Source organism: Pteropus medius, unplaced genomic scaffold (genome assembly GCF_902729225.1).
Source record: "Pteropus medius unplaced genomic scaffold, Ma_sr-lr_union100, whole genome shotgun sequence".
NCBI classification, from domain to species: domain Eukaryota; kingdom Metazoa; phylum Chordata; class Mammalia; order Chiroptera; family Pteropodidae; genus Pteropus; species Pteropus medius.
In genome coordinates, this window is record NW_024353517.1 from 9,435,808 (window position 1) to 9,461,120 (window position 25,313).

Below are 25,313 nucleotides of genomic sequence, written 5' to 3' on the forward strand. Positions count from 1 at the left end.
CAGGAGCTAGGAAGAATAGCAGGTGAAGTCAAACCTAGGAAACAATTTGATGCCTGGGGGATATAAGTCAGAGCTGGGAATTGTCTTTACCACACCCACTTTTGCTATAAAGACTGAGCTGACTCTGCAAAAGTCAGAGAGAAGATATTTAGTTGTTGTAGCTAAATCTCTTACACTGATTCTCAAGAGAAGCCCATCTCCATAACTTTGCTCCTGCTGCTTCCTTAACCTGGGATTCACATCCTCCATTCCTCTCTTTAGGTTTTCATATGGCTAGATCCTGAGCATCCTTCAGGGTCTATCTTAAAGTTTATATCTTGGGACCCCTAATTTCTCTGGGGGACCTTTCCTCTAAACCATCAGGATATGGAGATTCTAATCACATTCTACCCATTGTATTACCTTTCATTTTATCACTCTTCTTGGACTGTGGGTGGACATGTGTCTGATGTATGTCTGTACTCCAGCCAGGTCTAGTGCTGATTGTGTGTGTGTGTGTGTGTGTGTGTGTGCGCGTGCGCACGCATGCACATTCACACGCATGAGAGAGAGAGAGAGAAGGAGATGGGAGGAGGGGAGAAAGCAAAGCAAAGGAAACGTGGAGGGGAAGAGAAAGGAAGGGAAGGAAGAGAAAGGAGGAAAAGATAGAGAAGAGAAGGGAAGGAGAGGGGAAAGGAAGAGAGAGAGGAGAGGAAGAGAGAAAAAAACCTCAGTAGAAATCTGAAAGTTAATAAATTAATTTTTAAATGAGTAAAATTGGCTATTACCCCATTGTAAAAAAAAAAAAAAAAAAAACAATTACTAAATCAAATCAAATCAAATTTGTATGGAATTACCTTCCAAGCCTAAGAATGACTGAAGATGGCTAAATTTCCAATGACTGACTCATTTAACTGGTGGACATGTTCTAGGTGTTGTGGAACCAAAGACCTTGAACACACCTTGACATAATTCATCATTATAGGGCTTTGCCTTTGAGCACATCAAAGGGGGCTTTGTTATGAGAAAGATTTTGAGAACTACTGGCCACCAAGTGAAGGCAGGTAGGAAAACCGCTACTCTTGGTCCTCTTAAGTGAAATAAAATAATAACTACTAATATTCATCATTATTTAGCATTTTATAAAAAAATTTTGTGTCAGTTATCTCATTTTAGTCACAGTTCTCCAAAGTTAGTATTATTATCTCCATTTTTCAGGTGAAAAAACTCTCCATCAGCAAGACCAAGACCTGTTCAAGCCAGTCTGGTATGGGTAGCAAGGGACAACTGAGATCTGAAGTCAGGTCTTCCTACTTCCAATCTTGACTCCTTCAACTTGTTTTGACAAGTTCTCCATGAAGTTTGTGGCTCATGTATAAAAATCACCTTGAATTCCATACTTTGTAACAAATAATACCCAATTCTTAGAATCTCTGCTCTCTTGGCCACAGAAAATCTGATTCTCTAAATCAAGCTGTCACTACTCTTCCTGAGTGACAGAAAATACATGTCTAGATTGTAATGCCTAAAAAGGGAAAAGCAAAGCTAAGCATTGGAACTCCCAAGCTCTCACAAGCCAATATTAATCCAATGCACCAACTGTATGTCTTAGTCTAGGTGAGTATTAAAGACTGAAATTCATCAGTATGCCTCCATTTAATTATAGCCTATAGCATATTAAAATGACGATGCTTGGATATATTTGCCTTTAAGCTTATTTTCTGTCATCCCCTTGAGCCTTGGGCCCTATAACTCATAATTCTGCATAATTCAAAGTAGAATTCTATAGACTAAATAAAGATAATACATGAGGCAACCATTTTTCTTAGAGTAAGGTAGTGATGAAGACTTTTTTCTTGCTTACTATCCTATTAAAAACTCTATAAAATCATCTATATTTTTAAAGGAATTCACCCAACTCTTTAAGGGGAGAAAAAGGGCAAAGAAATTAAGAAAAAGTGTTTAAAGTATGTCAATGTGAAGTGGTCACTCCAAGTAACAAAATTAACTTCTCTCAGTTTTCAGTTTGGTCCAGTATGGAAAGAGCACGACGCCTTCCTGAGTTCAAATCTCAGCTCCAAAGAGTCTTGAAAAATCATTGTAACTCTCTAAACCTAATTTTCTTTATATGACAAGTGGAGATGATAATGCCACATTTCATTGATGTTTGAAGGATTAAACACAATAATGCATGATGCCCCTGGTCCCAGGTCTGGCCTATAGCTGAGTGCAACAAACACTAGTTGGGTATAGCCTTGTCCCTCATTTATCACAGTATAGTGTTCCTGAGATCTTTCTGTAAACAGGAACTTACTTTCCCTTTGAGGAAACTTTAGAATCTCTGCGAGTCTTTTTATTTGTTTTTCCTTTTTGGAAAAGAAACATCTTTACCTGGAAATGGCTATTTCCACTTCAGTCTATTTCCCAGCTCTCTCAAGCAGTTAATGATCTGTAAAATACTTACACGTACCAGAGGAGCTACCATTTTAAATAATTGCTTTGTAGTACAAATAATCCAAACTGTGTGCCTGGTAAAGCTAGACTTTGAACACCTCATGTCTCATTTAGCAGATTTACCTCCTCTTTCCCAAGAGAATTAACCAGATCAGTCCTTGAACTCTTAAGAGTAGGATTTAAAATAATTCAAGAGTGCATTTCAAAGAATTGAATGCACACAGAGGACCCATGTTTGACCTGAACAGAAAGATAGAGAAGAAAACCTGGGCATTTTTTATTTCCTGCGGCCTTGCACTTCCTGAACCTGAAAATGACAGACTTTTATATTTGAGTGAAGTGAATGACCTTACTCATCTTCTTCCAACCTTTTGCTATAAGCACCTCATCTCTCAGAACTTAAAAGCAGTGTAATGGTCACTTTAAGTTAAGGCCGTGCTGTGACATCCTCTTGTGTAGAAGTTCACTCCATCACCATGTACTTTTGAGTTTGCCTTAAAAAGAAAAAAGTAACCCATGGCAAAGTTCTTAAGAGACATTAGAAAATCAGTACTTTTCACTTGGAGATGGATACATTGCAATGCTAAAAAGTTGGACTCTGAGTTGAAGTACTTAGAGAATTACCAATAACGTAGTAACTTACATTTCTCCGGCTCTTTTAAAAACACTGCACTACCTGTTCAGACTCCTAACTCTGGCAAAGTACTCTTCTTTCTGTATTTAATTATCACTTTTTTCTTTCTCTTTCCCTCTGTTGGCCAGACCCATTGATACTCCAGACACCTTGACTTCATATTCCCAAAGCTGCTTAGCTGCAAAGAGTTGACGTTGGCTAGAACACAGGATTTAGTTATAAATTATATAAAGTTCTAAGCATCAGAAAAAATCTCACACTAATTGTTTTCTCAGTACTACTGGGACATGTTGACGAAAAAAAAGGGGGGGGCGAAAACAAGGTGATCTGGAAGTTATGTGACAAAGAAAAGGTATGTCTATGTTTGTAGGCAAAAAAAGAAAAAAGAAAGAAAATCCTGAACAACTCAGTGTATGTTTCTGAGGAGACTTGTATTTTTGTTTGTTTTTATAGCTGTTTTCTGAAGAGAGAGGGAGTAGTGAATTGGCTGGCTCATTGTCTGAAATATCCGGAGACGCGATGTGTAGTTAAGAAGGAATGAATAAAAAGATAAAATTGGTTTTAAAATGTGTGTAGTAACCAATGCCCACGGAACGCCTGCGTGCCAGGCATAGTTTCGCCTCGGCACTTACACATATACCACCTCATTTAGGCAGATGTGGGGTAAGTAATTTGTCTATCATAGACTGAATTTCCCCAAATTCATATATTGAAGCCTATTTCCCCGATGTTCCTGCATTTGGAGATAGGGCTTTTAAGGAGGCAATTGAGGTTAAGTGAGGTCATAAGAGTATTGCCTAATCCAATAGGGCTAGTGCCCTAATAAGAAGAGGTAGAGATAGTCTCTCTCTCCTTCCCTCTCTCTCTCTCTCACTCCTTCTCCCCTCTTCCCATTCCCCACACTTTCTCTCTCTCTGTCATGAGAGAATACAGAGAGAAGGCAGCTGGCAGTTTGCAAGCCACAAAGGAAGGTTCCACTAGAAACCAACCCTGCCACAGCCCAAGCTAATACATTGTCCAAGGTAGGTCAAACACAACACTGGGAATCAAACTCGAGCAGTCAGGCTCCAGATTCTTTATTCTTAAACCACTTCAAAATATGTCTCTGCAGAGTCTGGTCACTGGACAGGGAGCAAGAAGATCTTCACTTTAGACTTTAGTTCAACTCTTGGTAGTTTTGCTTTCTCTCCTCATAGCTAGGGACCCTGAACATTTCTTTCAGTTTCTCTATGCCCACATCCATAAAATGGGTGAAAAATAATCTCTACCAGTAAAGACCAAATGAGGTAACATACATGCAAATACTTTGAAAACTGTAAATCACAATACGAATAGCCCTGTGTTATAAAGAATAATGGCCTCAAACTATTTGCCTTAACATAGAATCATTTCTGAGAGGTCAGACCAAAAGATCTCAGAGATTCTTAGCTGGATATCTAAGGAAAAACCAGGTTGGAATGTGGGGTGGAGGGCCAGGATCCAGAAGAGGGAAACTGTACTTAAAAGAAACATAACACAATCTTCTCTTACTTTCTCAATCATGACGCTTCACTTTAGTGGCTTTGTAATAAAATACTGGTACAAACCTTGAGACCATTTATTGCAGATTTCATTCAATGTACTTAATTGAATTAAATAAATATTGAGCGCCAACTGCAGCCATGTGCTAGATGCTATGGGAAATGAAAAATAAGCCACAATTGCTGTCTTCAAAAGGTTTATGATCTAACAGAAGAAAAAGCTACAAAAAGAAATGTGCCCTTCTTGGGGAGTGGGAGGGGGAACTCTGGATTTACGGAGTCAAAAGACAGATTTAAGTTCTTTGCCCACCTATTCCCTTTACCTAGGTGGTTTCCATGTGCTCCTCCCCACCAGCCACCATCATCTTTTAACTCTTTTTTATTATCCAGTGAAGCTCAGGAAAGCCTATCTTGGTTTTCTTGACTCGGTCAAATCTCTATTCTATAATCCTCCCATAACCACGAACCTTTCCTAAGTAGCATTTACAACAATTGGACTTTTACATTTATCTGTGTAATGGTCTAATGAACTCCATGATGTCAAGAACCCTGATTTTATTAATGGTTATACTCTCTGCCCCCTGCCCATGAGCTACCACTGTGGTTAGCACACAACCTATGCTCATCAAATTTATGAAAGAGGAAGGAAGGGAAAGAAGGAAAATGGGAGGGAGGGAGGGACATGGGTGACATTTACTAGGTTGTAAAGTTACTTGTCCACTCACCTGTAAAATGGAGATAACACCCATTTTCTAAGGTTATTATGAGAATTAAATAATCAATGAGATGCTATTTTATAAAATATTAAATGAATAACATTTTAATACAAGGTAGACTGCTAAAGGCATGATAGCAGTCAGAGATGAAAATACAGAGCTAAAAAGAATGAAGGAATGGTCATTAATTCCCTCCAGAATTGAGGCAGAAAATATATCAACAAAAACTTAATAGAGAAGGTTGTATGTGCCTGAGGAATGAGTAGGTTTTAATAAGTAAATACAGAACATATTTCTATATTTACTTTATAGAGAACGCGTGTTTGAGTGTGTGCATGTGTGCATGGATATATGTGTGCATGTGTACGTTTCTGTGTGTTTTTGATTTGACTCTTCACCAGAATGTCATTCTGTAAGGACAAGGATTTCTGCCTGTTTTGTTCATAACTATAGTCTCAGTATTTATAATAATGTCTGGGACATGATTGAAGTTCAGTAAATATTTATTGAATGAATAAATAATAATGAATCGATAATAATAAAATGAATAGAGGAGACTGGGAATATCAGATGAAATTTTATAAGTAAAAGCATAGACAAAACAAAGAAAAAATGGTGTTGCTGGGGAGCCTGGGCTTGGATTGACCAGTTTGCAGAGGAGGAAGGTAGAGAGGAGTTACGAGATCCAGAAAACATGAACATAAACACTGATGGCTGGTGAATATCATGGTAGGCTCATGGACTTTAGAGCCCATTTGCATGGCTGATTTGCAGAATTTCTGAGTTTTCAAACTAAAGTCCCCAGTACTGGCATCTTTAGGTGAAACTGAAGAGAAAATGCTCCTCCTTAAATCATTGAAATGATATGCCCTGAATCAGGCCTCATAATCAATCATCACAGAGTCGTCCTCTATACAACATAGGTCTTTGACAACATGTGACATACGATGGCAATGAAGGAAAGAATGTGTTTGTAATTACAATAAAGATGAAAACTAGAAATCATCAGGAGCATCTGAATTCAAAACGGCAATGAATATAAATCATGTTATTTGCATAGAAATGTGGCATCACTATAGACATTGGTTAAAATTCAGAAGTAGATGAATAATGGATAAAATTCCACTTTGAAAATTATTAAATAAAATGTAATTGCTCTTCCCTTTTGGAAAAATCTCGCTCCTAAAAGCGCTTAATGACAGAAGGAAAACTGAAAGTAAACTGGGTGCTAAAGACTTTCAGTCAGTACATCATGGCCTTTTTAAAAAATGTTAAGAAATTACTGCCTAATCAGTATCTGTGTTAATGATCTATAATCTTACCACTGTGAGATTAATGATAAATACGAAGTACTGATTTTTAATAACATAAAAAACAGATATACAACATATTTTCAAGTAGGGGTCATCCAGTCCTCCTTAATGGGAAGTCTTCACAGCCCAGCTATTGTAATATAATTCAAATAAAATATTTTAAGATGTCATTTTAATGCAAATAATATATCAGCAGACTTTTAAACTCTTGGTGCCTAAAGCTTATTTTTATCTAAGGTTCAGATAGCAAGAGTGTTTGAAATAGTTGAGTTCTTGTCTAATTACATAACGACTAATTTAGAACCTCATTTATTTGGAGAGTCTCTGCCATAGTAAATCCATTTAAAATGACACACAAGAGAAAGTAATTAAAAATTAAAGTTGAAATCAAGACAGAAAAGGCAAGACTGAAACTGGTTTCAATCACTCTAGCTAGCTGAGAAGGGCAGTGAAACAGGAGAGTGATAGATTTTCAAAGAGGCAAAGAAAGAGGCAGGATGATGGAATGCAGATATCTGTGGAACACAGTGCTTTTTCTTTAAATCTTTCTAGTATATGTCCAGTTGCAAAGCTGACCACCTGTACCCAGGAGGGGTGACCTGATTGAATATGAATGAGTGCTGGGGTCCCAGCCACAGGAAACCGCATGTCTCCTGTCCTGGAAGGGATTGCCAGTCCTCCTGGCTAATAAGGGGAAGGTGCAGCATCCAATGAGCAGGGTCATTACACATGGGTGCACCTAGTCTATCTCTAGCAAGCTCTTTGGTAGAGCAAGCTTGTTAAGTTGCTTGAACAATAACACACACACTCACCCATACATACGCACGCGCACACACACACACACACAAATGATCTTTGATAATTCACTTTACGGTTTGCAAATGGCTTTTACATACATAACCTCACTTCATCGTTGGACCAGCCGAGGAAAGAACAAGTACTTTTACTAGATCCATTTTTTAAGTGGAAAAATTGAGGTTCTGAAAGATTAGATTACAAACCTAAGGTGTAACGTAAGGTGCTAGGACTATAAGTCAAAATTTTTGACTCCAAATCCCAAAATACACCATCTCTCTGTTGGTAACACTTTTTATTTCCTTCACTTTTACTAGATCTTTCTCTTTTCTCCCTCTTCATTTCCCTCTAACCTACTTCCCTCTCTATTTCTTTCATTTTTCTCCATTCTCCTGCCATTTCCAGCTCATTTCCTATTATTCCTATCTGTGCTTTGACTTTGCCAACAACCTCAGAGAGTATAGCTCAGCCAACCAGATGTTCTCAGATCTGGAGAGTCTGGTGATGCATAAAGTTTTTCCGTTTCTGAGGATGTTTCTGCTGCAGCAAAAGCATTAGCCTTAGAGAACTAGTTTGGGGAAATGGAAGTACCTGCAGGATAAATTTAAGTACTTTCCCAAATCCTCCTGTTATGCCGGAAAATAAGGATCTCATAGGTCGTTAAGTTCACATGGAAGAGATTGATCTATGAAAGGATCCCGTATGTTCTTATGTCCCTACTCTGAACCCTAGGAAGCAAACCTCTCTCTACTCTTGATCCAGCAAGACACTCAGGCTTTGTATGGAAAGACCACTTATAACACTTTGCTAAATCTGGGTCATTCACTTGAGACTATAAAAATATATAATGGCTGAACCATAATGCATATATCCAGGGCTTTAGTCCTCTCTCAAAGACCAAGTGAGCTCATAAATGGAGGTGATAACTATACACAGCAGTTTTTCTCAAAGCAATGTCCCTTACCAGAAGCATTAGTATTAACTGAGGACTCGTTAAAAATGCAAATTCTTGGGTCCCAATTCATATATACTGAATTAGAAATTCTGGGGTGGGGCCTAGCAATCTCTGTTATAAAGCCCTCCAGCTGATTCTGATATGGTTGAAGTTTGATAACCACTAGTCTAAGTACAGTTGCATGGGAACAGTGCTAGGACTTGGGACTTAGCCCTGGTTAGGTCCCTCACACACCTAAGTGTGTGGATGAAGTATGTCTCTCTAAGTAGAAACTTTTACATATTCTACTTTAATCCTCACAACCCTGTAAGGAAAGTAATATCAGCTGTAGGTGAGAAATAAGGAAGGTGAGTTTCAAGGAGGTTTAAAGAATGTACCCAGAGTCATGCAGCTGGTAGACAACAGAGCTGGGTCCTTATCACTTAACTCTTTCTGCCCAGGAAAGCTGCCTCTCATGAAGACACTTCCTCCTTAGCTCTCTGGTGAAGTCCTCCTTGGTAAGTGCCAGGCACTCTTCTCTCATGCACTGCCTGTGAGCCTTTATGAAGTATGGTTTGATGCAGCGTGGAGTTCGGCTCACAGCCCAAATCATCAATACAACTTGCTCTTACTCCACAATAATCTTGATTTCTTGAAGTCTTGAAGTTTATTCTTAAAGAATCTTGAGTTAAAATATAGTTGAACTTGAGAGGAGGTGCCTCAGCTATCACCTGCATCATGGTTCACATGTCAACTAAGCTAGGACATACAACAGGTGGTTCTTGAAGTAACCAAGATCTTAAAACAAGAGATGGGGCTGACACTAGTGGACTAAAACAACAAAGACAAATTTCATCCAATTTGCAATTTCATTAAGGTCTAGCTCCCGATTCTGTTAAACTGAAATGTGAAATTTTTGTGGGGTGCCAGTTATAAGACTAGTTGCTATCTCTCCTCCTTGCCACATTAAATAAAATGTTTAATAGAGAGATCGCTATACATAAAAAGAAGCTAACAGCCCAGTAGAGATTGATTTATCAAAAATCTGGTTGTCATTCTGGGTCATTTGGGCTGATGCATTGTTAGAAACACTCAGTAAAAATCAGGCATTAAAAAGACAGTCTATGAGACTGTCTTTTGACACCCATCAATAGGAGTGTCTACTTCAGCCTTTAGCCAGCACTTGTTTATAGAATCCCTACCATGCGCAGGAACCAAGGATATAGCAACTGAGTTAGAAATGGTCCCTTCCCTGTAGAACTGACAATCTGGCAGGCAGAAAGCACATTGTCTAAGTCAGTGGTCCCCAACCTTTTTGGCACTAGGGACCGATGCTCCTATGACACTCTAATGACTAATGATCTGAGGTGGAGCTGAAGTGGTGATGCTAGTGCTGGGGAGCGGCTGCAAATACAGATGAAGCTTTGCTGGCTCACCTGTCGCTCACCTCCTTCTGTGCGGCCTGGTTCCTAACAGGCCATGGATCGGTACTGGTCTGCAGCTAGGGTTTGGGGATCCCTTGGCCTAAGTGCAATGAGTGCTAGGAAGAAGTGTTATGGGAGCAAAGTCAGGGAAAGCCATCCTATGCCAGGACCTTGCATTAGCAAAGAGAGGCAATGACCTAGGATAAGATGGCTGCATTTCTTATCCTAGCACATATGCAGGGTGCAACATGCCCCATCAATAACTGTGGCTCTCTCAAATGAAAAAGAGAAGACAACATCCTCTTCAGAGGAGTGGTCCCCATCTCCTCCTTGCCTTTTTCCTCCCGACAGAGTTGCTTCAGTGGAGTGGGCCTGGGATAGGCATAGATATGTCAGGATGCAAGGGGAAGGATTGGTGTGGATTTTGTAGCTGTAGCCTGACTTTTCTTCCCACTACCTATTATTTTCAACTGTTAACATTGTTATTCTCTGTTCTAATATTCACAAAGCTCACAAATTTAAAAGGAATACCCTGTGAAATTGGTCTTCTTAATCAAATCCTAACCTATGCAAATGATTGAATTCTTAGTAAATACGTAAAGTCAAGGCTGTGACAGAACCTGAGGCTAGAGCCTCCTTCCATCACCTGCTTTGTGCACATCGCCCACAGCCATCCCATAACATGATGTCCAGGAGAAAGTGCCTCCAGGTACAAAATCAAAACGCACTTACTGTTGTCCTCAGCAACACAACATCCGCTTCTTGCAAGGAACACGGGACACAATTTGCCCACACGTGCCAAGCAGGTCTCCAGTAAAACACCAAAGGGAGGACCCCAAATGAGAGGATAGATCCAGCAAGGCAGAGGGTTTTCCGGCAGCGGTGAGTCTGGTAGCCAAATATCTCCTGAAACAGAACCAAAATGACCCCAAATATCAGTTAAGCATAATAAACAACAAATGAACAAATTGGGATTTTGATGATAAAACAGAGCAGAAAGTAAAGAAGTTGAACAGGATGAAGGGAAGACAAACCGAGGGGTTGAGAGAATGGAGAAGGATCCCTGACAAAGTGTAAGACATACTCCCAGGCCTCCGAAAAGTCACAATCTAACTAGGAAATTTAGTTGCTGCAATTTGAGCATCAGCTACCCTGTGCCAAGCACTGTGCTGGATGATGTGTTATCTCGCTTAACTCTCACAGTCATCCCCTGAATAAGATATTACCCCCACTTCATAAATAATGAAACTGAGCTCAGAAAGACTGAATGGAATGACTTATCCAAGGCCACATAGCTAGGAAGTTTGGCCTTCGAAATTTAAACTCAGGTCTGTCAGCCTCCAAGTCTCGAGCTTGATTCACAGCTTTCATAGACATGATCATAAGACATGTGATGGGACTAGGTGATGGTAGCAACCAATGATTCCCTTAACTAGGACCAGCAGCCTCATGGACAGGAAGGACTAGAGCCTGGCCTTGAGTTTGGAGTCAAGATTTAGTGAAAGTGTTTGGCCACAAGAGGATGAACGACTAACTGCCAACTTGTCTTTAGGAGTTTGAAGTAGAATTATGCATTCTCCTCCTCCTTCTTGTTCAGTTACAGAAATAATTTTACAGCAGGAGAAAAAAAAATCATAGAGACTATTTGGTTTACTTCGATGCATGCCTATTGAGTTCCTGCTATGTGCCTTAATTCCACAGCTATATCCTACAAAGCCATAGGTATACTTTACACTGGTTATAATGGCTCAAACTGAGAAGACGTAGAGAGTTCTGGTTAAAAGCCCATTCACTGGACTAAGACACTTTGGGTTCAAAACTTAGCTATGCCACTCACTGGGTGAGCAAATTTGACCTTGAGCAAATTATTTAACCTCTTTATTCCTCAGTTTGTCATCCACAAAATGAGGGTGATGATAGTACCCACCTCACAGGGTTGCTGTAAAGTCTAAATTAGCTAATAATAGGTAAATGCGATGTAAGCATTTACTGCTGCTACTGCTGCTGCTGCTATCACTAATATTTTACCATTTCCCCAAACATAGACCTGAAATTCTATCGCCTTGTTTATTGGAGTTTAAATCTCAGAATTCCTAGTGTCAATAGTTCTGCTCTTATTAGAATTGCCTGTTAAGATAATAAGGAGCAGGGACATGCAACTTTAAATCCACCAACATCTCTATCTTTCTTGATAAGATTACATTATCAGAAAAGGTTCTGTGATCCTTGGATGAAAGCGGCTCTCAAGTGTAATTATCAGGCTCCTCCTTTCATTAACAACACATGCAGGTGCTGAATGGCTTCCATAGATATTGGCATGCCTGTGATAAAAAGTTCACATTAACTCAGAAACACAAGCTTTTGACTAAAGTTGCAAAGTAGAATGTCTAATTTGACATGAAAACTCTTCTGTCCCAAGCCCAAGCCATTACTCTACAGATGTCAAGCCTGGAATGGCTCTGTTGCAATGCTTTATTGATCCCACATTGAGCAGGGTCCCAATCCTAAATTTCATACCTGTCTTGAGTCCATCCCACCATCTTTTACCATGTGTTTTTTTATGTTCCAACACTTTGGAATAGATCAACTTCTCCCATACAACTAACGCCTTTTATCACCTTTTACGACATGTTATATTTAAAAACTTCCTTTTCTTGCCATTGTGCCTCATGCGATCTGCCTGAGTTATGCCAGTTCTTTAGCACAAACCTCCCTGTCACCATATGTTCTTTTACAAGCTATACAATGAAAGCCCTCTGTAGTTTCCAAAATGTCTTCATGTTTATTATCAAAACAAATTTGGTAGAACTTATTGTCTTCACTTTCCAGCTAAGAAAACTGAAGTTTTTCTGGTAATGTAGTCTTTATCAAGAAAGATAGAGATGTTGGTGTAATAGTTATTATTAGCAACTGTTTGGTAACAATGAGAACAGCTAGCAGTTATTGCGCACTTAAAAAAGCTCTTCACCAATCACTTTACACACACTTTCCCATTTAGTTGAAAAAGATTAAATAAGTTCCCCAAGGCAAAAGCTCACCAGTAACTCAAAACCGGGCTTCCAGTCTAGACCTTTGCAGCGCATGAAAGATAATGTGAGCTGGCCACTTCTACTCTAAGGCTCTTTGTTCCGTCTTGAATTTTGGTTCAATTTAACAAATGTTTTTTTTAAGTGGCCATCAAACAACAGGCATGTGTTAGACACAGAGGTGAATGAGACCACATTTCTAGTCTCAAGAAGCTCATTAGTGGGAAGAGAAACACATAAACAGATAAGATTAAACAAGGTTAGAGCAATAAAAGGGTTATGTAGAGGGCTGACTATATAAGTTGTCATCTGAATGGGATGCTATTAGTGACACTGGAACGACAGGGGTAGACCAGAACCATCCTGGGCCTGCCAGATGTCTACTGCCCTAGTTATAACAGAGTGGTATCTAAAAGTTTGCCTGCTCTCATTCCTGTGGACACCATGACACCAGTTACTAGTCCATGACCCATAATCCATTGCCAAGTTTTCAGTAAAAATGCTGGAATAATGTGGAAAAGAAATGTTCAATTATTGCTTGTTGAAGTGAGTTGAATTATACTAAACTTGAAATGAATTGCATTGCAAGGACATTAATAGATACTGGGTTTAAAATTATAAAAGTTAGCATATACTGTTTATCACCCCATACCAATTTACTTATACTTTATGGAGTGCCTTCCATGTCCTCAAATAGGCTTGAAGTACTATCCCAGCTACTCTGCACTCTATCCATCCTTATTTCTCCTAAAAAGGAATCAATCAGTCAAAAAAAGAAAAAGAATATTGAGAAAATATCAAATGAATATTACACTCATGGTAGTCTACATGTGTTCTGAAATAGCCCACTGTCCCTTTATCTCCCTCTTACCAGTCTTCCTTCTGTCCCTGGGCATCTAGATTTTTTGCATCACTAAGGGCTTAAACTTTGGCTTCTAGATATTGAAGCCTTCTCCCTTGCAGAACCCCTATACTCAAGAAGTCAAATTATGCTCCCCAAAACAATTGTTTAAACTTTGTTGCTAAAGCCAAAAATCCCTTAAGAATCTATAAACTCTCTCCCCAGAAAAATACAGAGACACATACACATAAACTTCTCCATAGAGATTCAGGGGGTTTCCAGAGCCTAGCTAAGACCCTGCCTTAGTGAGTTCCTAAGGTGAATCAACACTGATCTTTCAGAGTTTACACTCTTTAACTTAGGATATGACACTAGATAAGCACTTAGTGCATGTAGAAATATGAAGATAGGGGCTCATGCAGGTAAGGGTAAGAGGGTGATAACAAGAGCAGGACAATGGCCTACTGCAAGAAGCTTCCTAAGGTGATGTCATCACCTGGGACTCATCAGGTCCTGAGAGAGGCTATCAACCTTTTCATCCCAAAGCCAGCAAAGAAAACACAAGTTAACCAGGTCTCACAGACCAGGTTATAATGAGAGAGTGAGATGTGTGTGACTGTCACACCATCCAAATAAATATTAAGAGTAGGCATTAAGAATTTATTCTCTCCCCAATGGTACCATCTTCACAGTTGTGACTGTCCTGCCATGGAGCCAATATGCAACCATAGTGCTGCAAATTGGCTCTGGAACCTTCTCTGACCATCTTCTACCCTGACTGACATGCTTTCTTTAAACATGGTAATATATTCAATCAAATTACAGTCAAATCCTGTTGATCTGAGAGCCATTTATTCTCTTCGTGACAATTTTGCATTTCTCTACTGGATTCATTAAATATTTGAAAGTTTAAATAATTCATTTTTTTAAAAGATAATCTATTTTCCCTTATTTTGTATATGAAGAAAATGTTTTACTATAATTTCCATACACTACAACAAATTATGCCGAAGGAATACAATTTACCTCACTGTTTAGCCCAATCCCAAGCCCTAATCAAATTTCTGCCTTAGTAGTTTCTTGTTTTCTACTCTTTTCTGCTAAAAGATGATTTCCTAAGAATTCTGTAAGTTAATTTGACTTCTAGAACTGGGTGAGAAATTTTCAACATGCATGACCTAACCCAGAAATCTTAGATTGGAGGCTCAAAAATAATGGCCTGCATTGGTTTCTTGATGGCCTCAGATGTATTTCTTAAAACTTTAAATTGGCCCTCTAGCTATTTTCATATGAAAATTCTGATTGCTACCTTTTCTTTAGAATAAATCAGAAATTATGACAACACTGTACCCACTTTCTTTCACTGTAAGAATGAACTGGAAACCAGTAAGAGACATGTACAAAATTACCCAGGAACTAACCCAACAGCATCCAGTGACAGGAGGATGAGGTACGTTCACGCAGGAAGATCTTAAACAGCACTGCAAACAAATCAGCTCCAGCAACACCCAATAATATGGATGACTCTTAGTAATATAATAAATAGTAAGTGAAAAAAGTCAGTGTGAAGGATCACATCTTTAGAACTTTTAAAATATGAATCGTTTAAACTTTCAAATATTTAATAAAGCCGGTAGAGAAATGCAAAATTGTCATAAAGAGAATAAATGGCTCTCTGGCCCAAAACATGCTTTTTCATAAGGTTAAAAACAACTAAAATTTAAAATACATATTTTAGGTTACACTTCGGTCAGAGAAATCTCTATAGCAAGGAGAGCAAGGGAATGACGGACATATAACTCGGGGCAATGGTTACCTCTCTTGGAGGAAGGCAGGGAAATGAGGGGCTTCACTATCAAATGTAAATTTTGTCAAGGTTCTAATTTTTGTTTGGGGAGATAGAGTCATCATATTATTATAAAGATCTAATTAAATAACTAACGAAATTAATGCAACATGGCATAGGCAAATAATAACAGTGTGTCATGAACCAAGAATTTTGAACAGTCTAATTGTAAGCACTGAAGTCTAAGGGGAAAAGAAAGGAAGAATCAACCAAAGCGAGTAAGAGATGCTCCTCTTTGAAAGATCAGGTGCTCTCTCATGTCCCAGGGCCTCTGCCGTGCTCTCTTTTTTCCCCTACACTGAGGCCATATGTCAGATTCCATTTCTTATCTTAGATCAGACCCGCTCCTTGGAGTTACGGCCTCATCCTGTAGGCCACTGGTTCTCAGCCAAGGGTGATTTTGCCCCTCAGGGGATATTTGCAAAAATGGAGACATTTTTGTTCACCCTCGACTGCGTGAAAGATGCCATTCACTGACAGGTAGAGGCCAGGAATGCTGCTAAGCATCCTGCGGTGCAGAGAACAGTTGCCCCCAAACTCCACAACAAAAAATTTCTAGCCCAAAATAGTGCCCAGGTTGATAAACTTGCTGTAGGCATTTGAATTTCCCCCACCTAAATTAAGCAGGTCTCTTGGTCCTAGTGCCTAGGATGTCATCCTCAGCACCCAGAGAACTAGAAAGTTTGGATATGGAAATCTAAGGCTTAAAAGGATTCACATTTAATGCCAAATGACCACTAAAGTCAACAGTAGTCACAGCAACTCATTTTGCAGATGAGGAAACTGAGTTGCTAAGAAACAAAGCAAATTCCCCACATTGTCCGCACCCACTTCTTTCCCTGACCTGAGCCACTATATCTCATTCTGCCCCAGCCATGAGGACATTTGCTTAAACTCAGGGAGCCCTATCCTGCCTCAGGGTCTTCCCATCACATCCTTTCAAGTCTCCTTTAACTGTTCCCTTCTCAGAGAGGTTTCAGCTAATCTCCTATATTTTAATTATAAGCCCCTGATCTCACCCTTTGCAAATACAGTTTTAGTATTTTCACAATTTACAATTAGTATTTTTCTTGCTTTTCTAACTGTTACTCCTTTCTGCCACCCCCGCCCCCCGCCAACAACAAGACTTTAAGTTTTGTCAGTTTAGGATCCGCTCAAGTTTGTTTCCTCCAATACTGTTTACCCAGCGTCTAGTACATTATTTGCATGTAGTTGGCACTCAGCAAATATTTACTAAATGAATGAATAAATAAATGAATGACTGTACTAAGGGAAAGAAGGAAGAAAGAAGGAAGAAAGGACAGAGGGAGAGAAGGAATAGAAATTAATAAACCCTTACTCTCCTTGTTCCTAGCTCAATAAGTTTAACTATGTCCTGTTCTCGAACACTCTAAAAATTAAATCAGTCTACGGTGGGGTGACAAGTAAGGAAACGGAAGCAATCCCCAGATACAGCTCTGTGCCTTTGGTAATTAGAAAATGTTAACTAGTCTTATCATTTGAATCATACTCATTAACCTCTAAGGCTAGGTTTCTTGAACAGATGTTTTTCCTTCCTCCTTATAGTCTGTCTCCAGAAGTTCAAAACTTGCTAGAGATAAGACTGAGTTTCACAAACTTCTTACTTTCAACAGAGACAAATCAAGGTCTGGGCTAGAAGGGACAAACTAATTTGGATATCTGCCGCCCAGGCTCCTGTGCTGTATTGAAAGTTGTGTTCACAATTGCCTTAGGGTAATCTAATTTCCCAGTCTTCCAAAGTACTTCAAAAGCAAAATTATTAAAAGAAAAAGAAATGTTCTTCAAGGATGACTACTTAACAGCTGTGTCCCATCTTTCATTAAAAATGTTGACATCTGTTGAGTGGTGAGCCTTGGAGGGATCCTTAGGAGTCAAGTGGCCTGGCCATCATTCTCTGTCCCATGACAGACAATTAGAATGTCATTTAGCTCAATTTCATTCCTAGCATTGGCATTTCACTTCTCTTCATTCCTAGCTTTAGAATCCCGCCTCTCTCACCATTGAGTCTTGGTTCTCTTGCCATAGTATTACCTCACATGGTTGCTATGGGAAACAGTGAAATGATACCTGTGTCAGGTATCCAGTCCCCAAACTAAGGAACTCATAATGAAAATGTTTAGGTGCTGCATCCCCAGCATGAAGTCTTCAAGATGTCAATGCTTCAGTTCAATGCAAATTGCTACAGTGTCTGAGGCCATGGGTAAAGTAGGTCTACTAGAGATAAATTTCTCAGCCTCAAGGGTCTGACAGGAGAGATGATGAATTTTAAAATAACTATAATTCAGAGCAGAAAACATTGTGTCATATGAAAAGTACTGAGGGTACGGAGGGATGTTGTTAATTTCAAATGATGAAGATATCCTACTGAGATGATAAGGAAAAGCTTTTTAGGAGAACTATTACTTCAGGTGAACTTGGAAAGAATTGTCAAAATTTCAATAGTTGCAAATGTGGGTAGGAGAGGTGGTGCTCCAAGTGGAAGAATTAGCCTTGAGCAAAGACACAGAGTCTGAAAATATGGAACGTATTTAAGGACAAAATGTCACTTTAAGGTATTACATGTCAGTGTGCTGTGGTTTTACAATTAACCCAATCATGTATGGCCAAATAATGAACCTTTGGTGGCACTTTGGGATATTAGAATATGTACTCTACTCCAACTAGGCATTAGTCAAAAGAGACTTTGCTGAACCCTTAAAAATTGTACCTCCATCTTTCCATCTCCACTATCAGCCGGTGGATCCACCTGGCTTCCCAAAAGCTGGCGTCCTCATGTGAAATCAGGGGCAGAGGCCGCTGACTCAAGCTATTCTGACTAGGCAGCAGTCTGATTACGGAAGCAAGACTACAGACTTGTCTGGGACTTTAGTGTCCTTTGACTAACCAGGGTTTTGTTTTCTCAGCCCAGGAAGCTGCCAGCCTGAGCTGTGAAAACTCCTCATTGTCACATGGGTCGTCTGGCAGAAAAGCGACCTCTCTCATCTCTCCATGGCGGGAGGCTAGCAACACTATGTCCTGTGGATAATTGTCCACATGACAACACAAAGTACATGTGAATAACTTCTTATTATGTCCCAGTCACCCTAAATATGTATTTTTCCATATTCTGCTTTAATTCTCACAACCTATAAGGAAAGTACTATTAGCTGTTGGTGAGGAATAAGGAAGATGAGGTTCAAGGGGGTTTAAAAGATGTACCCAGAGCTATGCAGCTGGTATGTAACAGAGCTGGGTCCTTCTCACTTATCTCTTTGTGCCCAAGAAGGCTGCCTTTCATGCAGACACTTCCTCCTTAGCTCTCCGATATCCTCATTTGGTAGATGTCACAGGGGACCGTACTTGAACTTTTGCTGATTACTCACTTTTGAACAAATGGATTTACTGCTCAGACAAATTCTTAGATTCCCTTTAAACACGTTTTCACAAGCTGCAAACTTCAGAGCAAGAGGAAATAGGCAAGAGGGACTCCACCCAGCAACCAGATGGAGGTTTCTACAAGCAATGTTTAACTTTCTGATCAGGCAATCTTGGGCAAGAGGCACTTTCTAGGTTCTCATGTAATGCTGAAATTAAAACCTCTTTTGCTAGTGATGTCTGAGTTGTGTAACACAGTCAAAGAACAGACAGGGCAGTATTTGGAACTACTATCCTGTCTGGGACCTTACTCACTGCACAGGATAAAGACCCAAGATAGGGCGCAGAAAGACAAAAGGCCATGTTTAAGATGAAACACTTTGGTTCAAGACCTGGTTCTGTCACTTATGAATTTTCTTATCTGGAAAACATTATCCCACTTAAAAAATAATACAAATACCTACTTCACAAAACTGTTATGACAATGAAATGGAATAACAGTGGTGAAAGTGTTACTCTAATATAAACTGTTCTTATTATGAAGGAAATTAGACTAAAAGGTGATTGGTAAGCCCTCAGTGATGCCTTGATATGTCTGGCCCCTCCTTCAGACCTCAGCTTCCCTGATTACACAGTCTAAAGTAGCTACCCAGTCACTCTCTAGCATGTCATGTTATTTTAATTCTCTATAAACCGTTATATCTATCTAATACTATTCTTGTTTGTTTTGTATGATCTGTTACCAGAACCTAATTTTCACAAAAGCAGAGCTTTCATCTGTCTTGTTCCTTGCTGGATTCTGGCACATAGTAGGCTCACGAATATTTTTCGAGTGAACAAATGGCTCAGATTACATCATAGGGATTCCAATCTAAGGAAGTAGATCAGAATATTATTAGACTGGTAAACAGAGAAGCTAATAATGACAAGCATAGACTGTTAGCTTCTGATGAAACAACAAACATACAAACAGTCAAACATCATTTTGCAGAGAAGAAAGTTGAGATCGTAAAAGAATTCTCAAACAAGAACACATAGAGAGAAAGCATAGGAAAAGCAATGACCTCATTTCAAAGTCATACTTCCACTCTTTGATCAATGGGGAATTTATTTTGACAATAAATTGTATCCCCAAGTATTATTTGTCTTTATCCCCTTACCATAGGATTTGTCACTTATCATAGGATTTTAAAAAATGAAAGAGGGAGAAGGATGCTATCATGAACTCTGTGGGAGGGAAGGATCAAAGATGATCTGGTCCTTTATTTCTTTCACAACATGAAACTCTCAAACCTCTGATGAAGCAAACTCTACTTCCTGGGGAAGCCTGTTCCATTTTCAGATAGCCTTATTAATAATTACACCATGTGCCAGACATTGGGCTAGAGCTCCTTCCCACTCACCACATACATGCCCACACACAAACACTTCCCTTTCTACCATGACAACTCTATTTTTATCTGTTAAACAACAGAAAATCAATAGAAATAGATTGATCTTCCATTACAAGTTTATGCCTAAACAAAGGCCTGTGTATATAAAATTATTAGAAAATCATTATCTTACCAATCTCTCTTGTTGCGATGGCCTGAAATCTTTTCTATATAATGGAAGTAGATGAAAAGCATGCTTTAAAACAATGGTTACCCTGCTTTTTTAGAATGAGGAGCCCTTTCTTAATATCGTTGGTGAAAGATAAATTGTTAAAACCACTTTGGAAAGCATTATATAATAAGGCTAAAGATATGCAATACTGTGTGATCCAGGATTTTACTTGTATCTTCTCTACATATGTACCAGGAAATGCAAACAAGAAAAATCCAAAGCCAGAAACAATCTAAAAGTCCATCAACAATTAAAATGACTTTTTAAAAGTAAACAGTATGGTGGTTCCTCAAAGAACTAAGAATTAATCTACCATATGATCCAGCAATCCTTCTACTGGGTATTTACCTCAAAGACTTGAAAACTAATATCTGAAAAGATATTTGCACACCGATGTTCATAGCAGCATTATTCACGGTGGCCAGGACATGGAAGCAACCAAAATATACTACAATAGATGATTGGCTATAGAAGCTGTGGTACATATATACGATGGAATATTACTCAGCCATAAGAAGAGATGAAATACTGCCATTTGAGACAACATGGCTGGACCTCGAGATAATCATGCTAAGTGAAATAAACCAGACAGAAAAAGTTGAAAATCACATGATATCACTTACATGTGGGATATAAACCTAAAAGCAACAAATGAACAGGACAAACAAACAGAGACTCATGGACATGTACAATAGACTAGTGGTTACCAGAGGGTATAGGTGGGGAGAAGGGAGGCAGACGGGGTAAAGGGAGTCAAATATGTGATGACAGAAAGAAATCTAACTGTGGGAGGTGAACACACAATGTAAATATATATACCTTATTGTTAAAGCGTACAGCTGAAACTTATTGGATTTCCTCAACAAATGCCACCATAAAAAATAAAAAAAATTTTTTAAAAAGTAGTCTTATATTGATATATTCTAAAATAATGAAAATGAATAAATTATAATTTTATGCAATAATATGCATACATCTCACAAAACATAATAAGCAAAAAAGTAAAACATGAAAGAATATAATCAGTGTACTTCAATTATATAAACTTCAAAAATATTATGGGATACACACGAATTTAGGAAAAAATATCTTTTAAAGGCAAAATAATAACAAAAGTCAGGTGTGAGGTTACCTCTGAGGTGGTAGAGGACAACGGCAATGGGTTATAGGTAAGTAGAGCTCAGGAGAACCTCTGGAATGTTAACAGTGTTTTATCTTCTGACTTAGGCAATGATCATATCGGCTTTGATTCATTATTAAATTGTTTGTGTATGTTTTTTGCACATTTATATGACATTTCAAAAATAATGCCACGTATTCTCCAATGATGGACCTCTACTGCTTATGGAAGCTATATCAATGCTTGATGGGCATATAAATCCTTGAACCCATAGCAATAACCCTAAGATTTACCAGAAGTGTCATGGCCCACAGGTTTGCAAACATGGGTATGGAGGCGGATGAGGGGAAAGCATTGGCTTGGAGATGGGAAAGCCTGGTTTCTAGTGTAAACTCTGATCTTATTAAACAGTCTCTTTTGCCTTTCTGGGCCTCAGTTTCTCCATGTGTAACAGAGAAGTTTAAATTATGTGATCTCTTGAGTCCTCCTAAATTATGATACCTATAGTTCTTGTAACAATAGAAACCTCCTGAATATCAACTATGTGCCAGCCTGCAGTCCCCTCATGGGTGCATATCTAGGGTCATAAATCCCTCCCATGGAGATGTCTGCCTCCACTTCATAAGCCATGTCTACATGGCCTTTACTCAAGCTTGAGTATTCTTTTAAGGAAAAATAAAGGGTGGTTTTTATTGCACCACTTCTGTAAACTGGTGTCAGCATAATGTGCACACCACCTGCTTGAAAACTACCATATACAGCCCCCTCTGGAAAACGGAGAATGCCTCATGCAGAAATCCCCATGGTTGGCCCCAAGAATGGTCGCTAGCTTGTCATTGTGTGACTCTCTGGCCACCGTTCATCAGTTCGTCAACTGAGCATCAGAATCCCCCAGTGTGACAAGACTACTTGATTCATTTCCATAACTGATATTCAGTCTTGAGCACAGCCTTGGAGAAGGTTTCTCATAATCTGTAAGATGACATCATTAAGCTATCATTCATGATTCTGATTTTCATTGACAGGAGTCCCCTAATCTGCTGGAGAATTTCAAGCAAATGTACAAAAGTGGAAGATGGTTAAATTAGAATTGGTAATAGGGAAATGGTGACTTGTTAAGAATGGAAAATTGTTTTGGGCTATAAGGAAGACCAGAATTTCTACCTTTTTCAAATATCTGGAATGCCATACTCAACTGATACAGGGTAATTCAGGACATTAAATGCTAGGCCAGATAGTGATCACATCATCTCCGAGTTTTTTATAATTTGTTATTACAGAAGTAATACATGTACATTTTAAAACAAAAAAAATAAAATAAAATACAAATAAAAACTTTATATTCCCACAACCCAGAGACTGCCACAATTAACAATTTATTGCATATATGTTTTTTCTTTTACTAAAAGGAAACCAATCGGTAAATGCTATTTTACAATGTGTTTTTTTATTTAATAGCTTCATTTTTCCAAGTCAATGAGTTTTTATCTCAACTAATACCCAACTGTATTCAAATTTCACCAATGGACTCACTAATATTCACTATGTTTTTAAACTAGCTTGGTATTATTCTCTTTCTTAACCTAGATGGTTAAGATGATGGTTAATGAATGTCCATCCTATAATTATCCATTAAGATGTACAGAAATACTTTGTGCACTTTTATGTAGCTATAATGTATAAATCAATATATACAATAATATTTTTCACAATAAAAGAAAGAAGAAATGTCACACACTCATATGATTTTTATTGTACTTTTGCTGGTTCTTTTAATATCATTGTACTTTTGCTGGTTCTTTCCCTATTTCATGATAATGACTTACTGAAGGGTCAGTCATTCTGCGAGAGTCCATATGCTGATAGCTACACCCCCGCTGATTTCAGAAGTTATACAAAAACAACAAACAACCTAATCTCCAGCTACTTTTATTTTCATGTTTTTTTTAAATAATAATATCCCACAAAGAAATTTTTTTAAAAAATTTAATTTTTATTTATAAAGAACTTAATCATTTCTCTATATATTTGTATATCAGGTTATTACATGTATACCTTAAACTTACACAATGTTATATGTCAATTATATCTCAGTAAAGCTGGAAAAAATAAAGCTATAAACAAAAAAAAAACTTAATTTTTGTTTTATTTTTCATTCTAATAAAAATGAAAATGTAATTTCATGTCAATTTAAGTTTGACTCCAAACCAGTTAAAGGGTTTTTCTTAGCACAGTGCTTCCAAATGGTTTTCATATGATACCCATATTATAGCAATATTTGCACAATGCTGATCAGGTTTAAATTCAAAAGGAATCAATAGCTCAACACTCCTCTAAAGATCCCTATAATCCATCGGCAGCATCCCAGTGCCATCCATGGTGCCCCAATTGGGTAGCCTTGCCTTATCTTATATTTATAGGAAAATAATACCTTTCTCTTATTTCCTTCAGTCTAATCAGAGTCATATCTAGCAATGTTGCACCTAAAATGAATACGTGCTATAACTACTCAGCATTCCTAAAAATGCTCTACCTTACCCACCAGTACTTATTCAAGCAGAGTTTTTTAAATTTGTCTTTGTTTTGCAAATGCCTGCCTCAACCTCATTGTTTCCTTTCCCGGAAAACAAACAAAACAAAACAAACAAACAAACAAACCAAAACCTATCCTACTAATTTCTAAAAGCATTATTCAATTAATATCTTAATATCTTCTCTGTGAAGTCTCTTCAATGAGAATTAATGTCAGTTTTAAAACCAAACTCATTTACCCACACTCTCTTTTCTCTCCGAATCACCACAACCTCTATACATCCAGTTATATGACTCAAAAATCTAAAAATTCCCTTTAATATCCTCCTCTTCCTTCCTTCTAAACATTTAATTAGTCTAAAGTCTATTGACTGTGTTTTCTTAACATTCCTCAATTTGGTCTCCTCTGCTACATTCCTGTACTACTTACTGCCTTCCTGGTTCAAACTGTATTCTCTCTGGACTCACTTCAAGAGTTGCTGTTTCTATTTCTATCTTTGTCTGGACTGTTGTTCATACTGCTACGGAGTTACTTTCATAGAATGGCATCCAATTTCAATTCCTTTCTAGAGCTACCAACCCTCCCAGTTTGTCTAGGACTAAGGAATTTCCCAGGATGTGGGCCGTCAGTACTAATGCCCAGAAAGTCAAGGCAAACCAGAATGGTTGATCACGTACTTAAAACCCCTAAATCCCTGTAGAATGAAAAGCAAAGTTCTTACTAATCTTCCTCACACTATTTTTTAAGCCTCAACTCTCTGTTCTCCCCGTCGCACTCCACCACACGCACACAAACACCCTGCACACCAGCCTTGCCAAGCTACATTCAGTTCTCTAAATGGAATGTACTTTGTTCCTTTACATTTCAGTACCTTTGTACATTGTGTCTCCTTGACTTATAATGTCTTTCGTCTTATCTAGATTTTAGCAATCCCCTATTTATCCATCTCAGTTCTTTTCAATTTGTACTTTTTCACTAAAGTCATCCAGAAATTGACTGTAGCTTCCTGTGTTTTCACAACACCTTGCATACACTGCTGACATAGCATCAGCCAAATGAACCCTATTCTCCACCAGATATTGAGCAATAGAACTTTTCTTTGTATACTTAAGAATACAAGCACAAGGAGTCACACATAATAAATGCTCAATAAATGAGGAAAGAAGGGAGGAAGGAAGGAAGGAAAGAAGGAAGGAAG

The 25,313-nt window shown here is 38.4% G+C and overlaps 1 protein-coding gene across 1 annotated transcript in view; it reads right to left on the bottom strand.

Annotated features, from left to right (window-relative positions):
• ATP13A4 (ATPase 13A4) overlaps positions 1 to 25,313 on the bottom strand; it is a 112,259-nt gene that overhangs the window by 68,660 nt on the left and 18,286 nt on the right. The window contains exon 2 of the mRNA XM_039850710.1: positions 10,502 to 10,675. Coding sequence (XP_039706644.1) covers positions 10,502 to 10,675 — 174 coding nt within the window. The remainder of the gene's footprint in view (positions 1 to 10,501; positions 10,676 to 25,313) is intronic.